A 10,208-nucleotide genomic window follows, 5' to 3' on the forward strand; every position below is an offset into this window, starting at 1 on the left:
AGACTACTGACAGTTGCTAGGGACTGTTATAAGGAGCAGGCTATCAGGAGGCTACCCTTCAAAAGGTCAAGTTCATAATTGCAAAAACCTGCAACTACATTTAGTGTCACAAACCCTTGTTCACACACTAGTCACTTAGCAGTTTTTTTGTATTGTTATAAAATGTAAAAAAAAAGATTTAAAACAATTATCTAAAGGTGTTTTTGTAATCTCTTTCCACACCTCCCCCATTCTTAATTGATGACGTGTATCGTACGCGCCATGCTACGTACAGCGACAATGATGGCGGTGGCTCAGACAAAGAGAGAGAAAGATAACGAAGATTGTTCTGTATTGCCTTTAGTCCATGCAATTATAAAATGGTACGTTTCACGCAAATAATGTACATGTAAAATATGTTCAGTATCCGTAATGTAATTGACAGGGCGATTAGTTGAACGCTTTAGCAAACATGATTTAGTAGCTTGGTAGACTCTCATCTGGCAAACCACATGCTACAGTGTCATCGTTGGTTCCGACTGTTTACATTTTTACAGTCATGTGTCCTATATTACTAAATTATATTAATCTATATTTTCCTTGTTTCTATGTTGGATAAAGCATGGATAAAGATAGCCAGGATGTGCATCAAGAACTGGCCAAACTAAAAGCAAAGATCCAGGAGGCGCGCGAGCAAATCTCAACCATGCACGGAATTGAAAAAAGTCCAGCAGAGCAGCAACAGCAGCTGGCCACACTAAGGGAGCAGGTTCACACCAAGAACCAGTTATTACAGAAGTACAAGAGCCTGTGTATGTTTGACGTACCCAAAGCGTCGTGACTTACAAGACTTGCATCAAGACGCTCGCGGACAAGCAGGGTGGAGCAGTGTGGATCTCCAGTTGTCTACGAAGACAGGTTTTGATTAATGACCGAAACGGAACGATTCCTGAAGAAAACACACACACACACACACACACAACTAAATTATGTGCAATGGGTTTATTAATGGGCAATATTTTCTTTGCACCACCAATCTTTTTTTTTTACAATGTTATTTTATACTTTGTGTCTATACAATAAACGAATATGTCCAGAGATAAGCTATTCTGTGTCTTTTATTCCGGTCTTGTATTTTGTCAATGTAAAATATATTGAGGAACTGAAGCAACGTAATCTACTGTTAATTCACAAATCAACAACACGTCATGGTTACATTGAGGCTAAATGTTTTACGAGACTAGGGATTGGGATGTAGTAGCCTTGTAGGCGTATCTGTATGACTGAGCAAATTCATTGTGTTTGTGCTTTGCATTGCTTTCATATTTGTGACCAATGAGCACAAACGTGTTTAGATTTTCATATTTTATTTTTTCCATCAATTCTTTTTTGAAAAAGTAAACGCATAAGAATAAATATACATTCAGAATCTAATTTGTTCATTAGGCAACAAACATTCAAGTTCAGTCCGGTTTAGAAAATTGTAAAAAATGTAAACGATTGTCAATAAAGTGTCACTTCTTCATTCATTAGGCAGATGTAGATTCAGTAGGCCTATGTTGCTGAAGTGTACTAGCGCGCTAGCTTCATCGGGACAAACGAATGACTGTCTGTCCCTGTTCAGACTTCGCCTTCAGAGTTTGAGCACTTACAAAGTTTGAGGAAGATAATTCCCGTACTTTGAACACTAAAGGCTTCGTGCGCGTGTTGCGTCTCATTTTCAGTCTATTTCTCAAGTGCTTATATTTGCACAGTCCTCAACAGATAGTACACCTGTCTTTCTCTTTGGCTTGACTTCCACCAATAGCTTTCTCTTTTATGTACATCAAGTCACTGTGCACGCTTGGTCGCCGTGCAAAAGGTGCCACAATCCCGTAAGCATCCCCATCTTTGAACTTCTTGCTTCTGAACGACTTTCTGTGCAGCACTTCACTATACTGCAAGGACACTTTGCGGTGACGGTCTGGGCTCATCTCGTTGGGCAGTTTGGCCATGGTGAAGAGAGTTTGAAACATTTGGTCGACGTTAGAGTTCCGTTTAGCGGATATCTCGAAGTAGGCGCACTGCTTATCGCCGGCCACCAACTGGTCAATCTCCTCTGCCTGAACCTCTCGGTAGAAGTCCCGGTCACACTTATTGCCGCAGATGACCAGCGGGACGTCCACATTTTCCTTGGTCTTGTTTTTGAGGCATGACTTGGTCTCGTATATTTGTCGCTTCAGGCGCTGCACCTCCTGGAATGAATCTCTGTTGTCCAGACTGAACACCAGAATAAACACGTCCCCTGAGAAAAGACAAAAAGTACAGTGAATACCACAATTCTAAAAACAATACAAAGTTACGCAGTATATAGCGCATTCCAGATATGTTTTTATTCTATGTGGACGTCTATATGCACATTCATTATTACCAGTTTGTTAACTGCAAAGCAAAACTTACCAGTCAGAATTGAAAGTCTCCTCATGGCGGGGAACGGGTGGTGTCCAGATGTATCCAAAATGTCTAGTTGAAACACATCCCCCCTGATGCTGTAGAATTTTCTATGAAAGTCCTCAATAGTTGGTGTGTATTGGTCATCAAATTTCTCGTTGAGAAACCGGGAGATTATAGCTGTCTTGCCAACTTTTGTGGAGCCCAGGATAACCATTCTATGACAGTTCTTTGCCGGAATGTCAAACTCGTTCTCGGATGGCGACATTTTCTTGATCATGCTTGCACCCAGAAGCTGCGCAATATAGAGGCTCAGTTTAGCTTTTGTTTAGTTTTAGTTAAGTTCTCTGTACTCTACTTCTCTGAGTTGATGACAGGGACGACTGAATATATAGTCGAAGGCAACCACTCCCCCAACCACGTCATCCTTTACGCATCAAGTGAAGAGAAAATGTAGTTAATAGGGTACCCACTGTACTCTCTTGTTTTTGCGTCAGTCTGCCCGGACCTAGTTTGAGCAAGGGTCGGACTAATTTCTCTAATGTAGTCTCAATATTTTTCAAAAATCAAATGCTTTACCTGGTGTATTTGATGCGCATGAGATATATATGCACAAACAAATACAATTAGGTTATTTTTCCCTCACCAGAGCGATACACAATTTATTTTTCTATCAGACGTAATGTCATTGCACAAACAAGTCTATAGCTGTTTGAATGGGTTTTAACATAAAATATAAGGGTCATATTATGTCGGATGGTTGTTGTTATCGTTGGTTATGTTGATTTCTGTTGCACCAAAATAATACAAATGCAGTAGTAGCCTACTGTTAAAAAATGTATATGCCGGGCTAGCATTCACCAGTGCAAGTTTTCTGAAACCAGCAGCAGTTGGCGTTGAAGTCAGTCTCTTCATGGGGCCATTTAACAAGCACGAACGTTTTACTTTATCTATAGATCGTGGGTTGGCGACCAGATGAGGGCACTATTGGACACGTACGCAAACGTGGAAAAAAACAATTCAGTTGTCATTGTTCAGACTCAGCAATACTCATGAATTTACTGACAATCTTATATTCGCAGTCCTTTCTCAAATGATTGACAATGAATGCATAATTCACTCTACCCCATGAGTTTTTCTGCTACATTTCTGAAGCCTGCCATGTACCTCGCCATGTTGCTTTTGTATTATATTTGTACAATTGTATCGTCATATTTGATCGAGTTGAGCATGATTTATAATATACACACTCTCTTATGAAGCACTAGGCAGAGGAAGATGAAAGAGTTTTACTTTAGGAGAAAGCATGTGTTTTGTTTCTTTGTTGTCTATCTATGTTTGTGTCTATGTGTGTGTGGATGCAGGGGAGGACAGGACTGTACAGTGGTCTGTGTGCACAGTAAGTCTCAGTGGGAAACAGCATCATGCAGGTATCTCAGAACCTCCAATCCTGTGAGCATTGATTGAAAACCCAATCTGTGCAACCAAGTTCCCTACAGGCATCTAAACATAGAGTCCAGCGCCTGTGACTCAGGAGCCCCTTAGCCACTCTACTCAATTATCAGCCATGGCCTCTGTTTCACCCCTCCGCCTGCACCCTGGATCTGGCTGTCTCTCTGGGGGAGAGAGGTACACTGGCATACCAAATAGATCCCTTTCCCCTGAGAAACATGGTTTGTTAACCGTGGATGGTGGGTTGTTGTTGATATTGATCTGGCTGGAATGATACAGTGCGATGCTTCGTGTAATTGTGACAGTTAGCAAAAGGAGCTCTAGAAAACACTTGCATTCATGTGTTAGCGCTTGAAAACAGCCATTCACGTCGTTTTTGATATAAAAAATATAAACATAAAAAAAAAAATATAAACATAGTGAATCCAGCACAGGACTGCCCTCCCCCTCAATCCATGCTCTTTTGTCAGCGCTTGTGTACTGTAGGTAAGAGGTTTTTGTAAACCATTACTGGGGTGGAGCAAAACTAGAGCCACCCTCAATGGTGGGTAAATAAACCATCATGTTTTGATGTGTACACATGCAACCTGTTATTTATTATTATTTATCGAGGGCTCGCTGTGACACTCGGGACAAAGAAAGCTCTGCAGAGAAGATAACAGCACATTTACACCTGGCCACAAATGAGCACACTCCTCCTAACCTACATGATAGATGACAGCTGTTAAGGGGGTCTTCAAATGTTGACCATACCTATCAGTATAGTATGAGATATTGGCATTTTACTTTGAAGTCGGTCTCATACATCCATGTCAAATAAACCATGGACCCCTCTGGATCTAGGCCCACATTTATTCCTCCTAGAGTCTCTTACCCCAGAACAGCAGCTTTCTAGGTTACCTTTTGTCCAAACATCATCAACCTGATTCTCATTTGCTTGTACTGTCTCAATAATACTCAGTAAATAATAGTAAGGAAAGTGTTTTAATTGAGAAGGCTAATGTGGACAACAGTATAGAGCACTAACAACATTAGCTGATTTATTACTTTTCATGATGCCACTGCAAGGCAACATAGAATCATAAAAATATGGAAGGAGAACCATAGTAAAAGTGTTGTAGAATTCACAAATTCATGTGTTAGCTATTGAATATAGCCACGGACCTAGTATTTTGTGGTAAGGGTTAATTCAATCCAGTGCAGGACTGCCCCCCCCTCAAATCCCTGCTGGCTCTTTTGCCATCTCAGTGGGACTGCTTGGAGCACGCTTTAATGATGATTAATGACACATAAGTGGGTTAAAATTACACAATTTATTTACCAACGGAAAAGGAAGGATAAAAGGAAATTAATGCCCAATCCTTTGAAGATGTTAAATTTAATATAGATGGTTCAAGATAATCATTATGTCAATATTACCTTGCGAGGGGAGAAAAAAGGTTAATAGGCTAATGGGTTTCTGGTGGAGAATAGTGACATTATTGTCTCATTGATTCAAGCTTTAGGTGGATGACACTAAGTAATTCAGCCAGTATGAGATCTGATGTGACCCCATGACCAATCTTCATGGTCAAGACTGATTCACAAAGCTCAGCGCTGTACTAATGAAATCCATTGAATCTTTGAGTCGACAAAGCAACGAGCTTTAAAACTGTATTTAAGGTTATTCAAACAATGCCATAATTTACATTTATTTAGTCTTACTAGTTGCTTATTGAAGTCAGGTACTATGAAAATATTGGGCGTCACCGCACCTGTAGAAGGAGGAAGGAATGGAAAAGAAAAAGGACCTTTCTGCCTTGTTAGAGTTCGCAGTCCGAGCGGGCTTTCTTGGGAGCCTGTGTCTTTGAAAAGGTGTTTCCACTTAGAGGTTAGTTATGTCTATGCCAAGTCTGTATTGATCCATTTATAGCCCACACCCATTTTTGTTCACCTTCCCTATTGTATGTCACTAATAGGGGCTGTTTTGGGGTAGGTTTCTCCATTAAGAGCTTTAAATACCTATTGCTAAGGTTGGAAACCATTCTAAGATGGTAATGAGGTCATTAAATGACATTATCATACAGTGGGGCTGTCACACACACACGCACACACACACACACACAAATACACACAGCCACACCCTCCCTATCCATCATCATCAGTTTGTTAATCTTCGCCCTCATCTAATTTCTTGCTCCACTGTTCCTGTGTGTTGGGAAGGGCAAGGATTATAGACAGGGCCCCACATGGTGTATTGTGGGGAGAATGGAAATCTCGGAGCATCGTGACATTTAGTCGGACAGAGGAAGGGACAGACAGACCCTGATGAGTACAGCCAGGTGGGTGGTAGACAGAAAGCCCCAAATGGAGCTGATTCTGGCATTATGTCGACAGTACAAGGGCTGCTGAAAGCCCAAACATGTCTTTGAAACCCATCCGGTACACAACGTCAATGTGTGTGTTTTCTTGTTTCCTGACTTATTTCTTCTCCGTGTATTTAGCCTTGATGAGGGCATATTGTTTGTGCCTTCTACCTGCAGTGTTTGTATCTAATAGTCATGGTGATATAGTCTGGTGGGCCTTCAGGCCTCTGTGGCGACTGACTAAATATTACAAGACTATGGGTTTTTACATAAAGGTGAGCACTGCCAAACTCTCTCTGAATGCTGTATCAACAGTCCTAGCACCCAGTTGACACAGCATCAATGGCCCTTCCCAAGTAAACTCTACATTCACACCCAGTGCTGTATGCATACAGGCAAACACACATCAGACACATTCACGAGGTCTCTCACGTACTGTTATGCACTCCGACTCTCTGACTCTCTCACCCAGTCGCGCCCTTCCCCCCATTCTCTCCTCTCTCTCTGTCATCTGTCTCTTCCTCTCTGTTACGCATCTCTCCCCCCCTCATCTGGTCCCTCTCTCTGTTTCTCACCTCTCACCCCTCTCGCTCTCCTTCTCCCACCTCTCCCTTTCATCTGGCTCGCTCTCTCTCCCTCAACATGTTTTTCTTTCTCATCCATCTCTCTCTCTCTCTCTCTCTCTCTCTCTCTCTCTCTCTCTCTCTCTCTCTCTCTCTCTCTCTCTCTCTCTCAGTGATTGATGCTAGTATCCCTCATTCCTGTGAGTCTGTCTGACTGCACAGCACGTCAATGTCAGAGCCTGTTTGTTTGCACACTTAGTTGCTGTGCTTCCATTGATCAGACCCCTTCCAGGCAGTAAAGCTGTGTTGATGCAAGCCAAATATAGATAATTATTATAATCTCACCCCCATATCAACAAATTGACTGTTCTAATTCGGGCACATATTTTAGTCATGCAAAAGTCAAACAAGGAAATTAACTATGTAATATACATTGGAAAATGTCATTGGAAGTTGTTCCTATTACTCTCCATGACAGTGATGGTGGTCATAACTGCTACTGCAGCAATGAGCACTCTAATGACAGATTACCAGTGTCAGTTTATTACTGCTATTACTCTACATGACTACAAAATGAGACTTATGAATGTAATTAAATATTGATGAAAATGTGATATTAATAAAGTCTTCCAGCTTAACTGTACATATGTGCATCAGAATAACTTCTAGCATATAGTATAAACAAAACAAAGGCTATGTAATATATCAGAGCCTATGTGTTTGTGTGCACCTGTGCGTGTTCACAGAAACATGTGAAAGAAGACCACGCCAGATCGTGGCAAGTGATCTCACCTGTCAGCTGTGTTATTTCTGTTTTATTGCTGTTTAAGTACCACGGATAACACTGCAAGAAACACAACCTTTACATTTCAACGATGATGCCAGTATGGCTGGAGAGAGGAGAGGGAGAGGGAGGGGGAGTTTCTCCGAAAAGCAGAAGGATGCACAGGAGAGACGTGACATTCTCAGTGTAAAAAGCTTGAACATTGATCTTATAGTCTGATAGAGTACTGTTCTCCCCACCCCCCCCTCCACACACACACACACACACACACACACACACACACACACACACACACACACACACACACAACACATCATTCCAGGACGTTGACAGGGGTCACAGAAAGGTATTCACTGAGCCCCCTGTGCCTCACTGCAGCTAAGCAAGCACCTAGCAACGGCACTCGCTTGCCAAGTCACCGTCGCCATGGAGACAGGTACACGATATAACGCAGGATGGAGAACTGGAGAACTCATTTGTAACTTATTCTGTATGTTTAACGAGTACATATTCTCCAGGAGTGTCAAACCAATATTCTCCCCCATTCTCATCTGTTTGTTATATGAATTGTTGGATTTGAATATATTCATTATTAGTGTGTGTCTGTAACAGTGCCCACACTTGGTAATAAAGAAATAATTCAATTATGTTATTTCTGAATCTCTGTTTAGCTAGCTAATGGGTGTGTTATAAACCTTGCACTGAATCACCAGCTCAGGCAATGGTCATCACTTATAATCCACATCAAGGTTAGCAGGGATAAGTGATTAGGTTCGGCAGAGTTCTTCTATTTTGGAAGAGGAGAGACCCTCAAAAAATCTTCTTCATCCATTTAATCAGCTTTGACAATTGGAAATATTTTTTCAGATGCCTTTATCTCTCTCTTTTATTCTCTCTTTCTTTCTCCATCTCTCTATCTTTCTCTCTCACACACACACATCTCTCTGACTAAGGAAGAATGAGCCATTGAACATGTTGCTGGCGGTGCAAATTTGATGGCACCTGTTGCTGCCCGATTAACAGCCTCTCACTGGAGTGGCGATTCTTAGCCACAGTCACAAGGTGTGAACTGTGGTTCAGCAAGCGACCTCTACCTATAGGTGCTGCAAGCTTTTGTCTTTGGGGAAACCCTTATGATATTGATCCTAGTTATGACCCTCTCATCCCAGCAGGACTGCAGCCCTCTCACACTCCCTCAGCAGAGTCAGGTGAACAGACCTTCACCTTGCATATCCTGCTCGAGGTCCTCATTGTCGTCTCATTGGTGGTTGTCAATTCATAAGGAGCTGGTGTTTACAGCACAGGGAGTACTTGTCACGGCCACAGCCGTGCCCCCCTGGTTTCAGTTTTTGCCCTGCCCTAGTGTTTCCCTGTCTCATTGTCTTCACCTGTGTCTCGTTCAGTTCTCGTTAGTTTCATTGTGTCCACCTGTGTGTCGTTTGGTTCTGTGTATTTAGGTTCCTGTTTTGTGTCCAGTCTTTGTCTTGTCATTACCTTTAGTCCCGGTGAGTACCCTGTCTGTGTCTCCCGGTTTTCTGAAAATAAATATTTTGTTCAACAATGCCTGAGACGTTTCAGACGTTCCCATCAATGCTGCAGCTTTCATCAGTTGTTCTTGCGAGGCCAATGTTTGTCTAGGACTGAGACTTCATTTGAGTGTATATTTTGTGTGACGTCGTTGTTGACAGGCAAGACTTACCTAATGTCATTACATAAGAGATGTAACCCTTAAGCAGACAGATTAAGTTCCCTGACAGAGAACCATGAATCAGCATACAGAGAGACCTGGTTATCGGAGGGGGTAGGGACCCAGACCCCTACGAAACTCATCTATTACTCTATTATGCAACTATCACTGTGTATGTGAGTGTAGGTGTGTGTGATTGGCTTTGACAATATTACTTTGCTTAATACATACAGCCAATGAACTCAATTCCATGGAATGATTTTAACTGTGGTGTATGTACTGTATACCAGTGGGAAGGAAAGGCCTTCACGTTGTCATACAATTCTATCGGTCAGCTTCGGCTTAGTAGCCATAGAGTTACAGTAACACAGCTAATCCCTGGGGTTGCATCAAAGACAGCCAGACAGCAAGTTTAACACTCAGGAAAATCCCAAAGAAACATTGTTAACATATATTTTTGTAATCTTCTTAACCTATTTTCCAGCTTTGTGCCAGATACTAACACAGAGTCTGTTCTATTACTGTCCTGGGTGGCTGTTCCCTGCCAGGCGGAGGTGGTCAGCACAGAGACTGCAGCTGTCTTCGTACGTACAGATCATCTCACCAACAGCAGGAGGATTTGGCCATAACAATAGAGCTGTTGTACAGTTCATCAGACAGGACAGCCTGGTGGCTGTTAGTCCCCAGCTCTGTCCTGTTTCTGCCTAAAACAGTCAGACCCAGTCTCAGACCCTGCTGGGCTCTTACCACCGGGCCAGTCTGCTGTGACCTCCATTTCAAAACTCTACGACGTTTTTCACCTGACATCCTCTGTCGGCTTCTCCATTCTTCCGTGAACTGTCAGACAAATGATTGACAGACTCAAAGCATGTAGATGTATAACTGTTTCGGAATGAAAACGGTCTCAATTAATAAGTATTAGCATTGCTTATTTTCTCGGGGTATGATTTCTACGGAATATACGTCTG

The 10,208-nt window shown here is 42.1% G+C and overlaps 2 protein-coding genes across 2 annotated transcripts; one reads left to right on the top strand and one right to left on the bottom strand.

The window, feature by feature from the left end:
- Positions 1-245: 245 nt before the first annotated feature.
- On the top strand, positions 246-1,076 carry LOC134037559 (mediator of RNA polymerase II transcription subunit 9-like). The gene is made up of 2 exons (XM_062482918.1): positions 246-362; positions 601-1,076. The coding sequence occupies exons 1-2, from the start codon at positions 262-264 to the stop codon at positions 818-820; spliced, it is 321 nt and encodes a 106-aa protein (XP_062338902.1). The 5' UTR covers positions 246-261; the 3' UTR covers positions 821-1,076.
- Positions 1,077-1,647: 571 nt separating this feature from the next.
- On the bottom strand, positions 1,648-2,759 carry LOC134037565 (dexamethasone-induced Ras-related protein 1-like). Its single transcript, XM_062482930.1, has 2 exons — positions 2,419-2,759; positions 1,648-2,263 (listed from the first exon to the last, which is right to left on the bottom strand). The coding sequence occupies exons 1-2, from the start codon at positions 2,687-2,689 to the stop codon at positions 1,737-1,739; spliced, it is 798 nt and encodes a 265-aa protein (XP_062338914.1). The 5' UTR covers positions 2,690-2,759; the 3' UTR covers positions 1,648-1,736.
- Positions 2,760-10,208: the final 7,449 nt, after the last annotated feature.

The sequence above is a fragment of the Osmerus eperlanus genome, chromosome 2 (assembly GCF_963692335.1).
Source record: "Osmerus eperlanus chromosome 2, fOsmEpe2.1, whole genome shotgun sequence".
In the NCBI taxonomy this organism is placed as follows: domain Eukaryota; kingdom Metazoa; phylum Chordata; class Actinopteri; order Osmeriformes; family Osmeridae; genus Osmerus; species Osmerus eperlanus.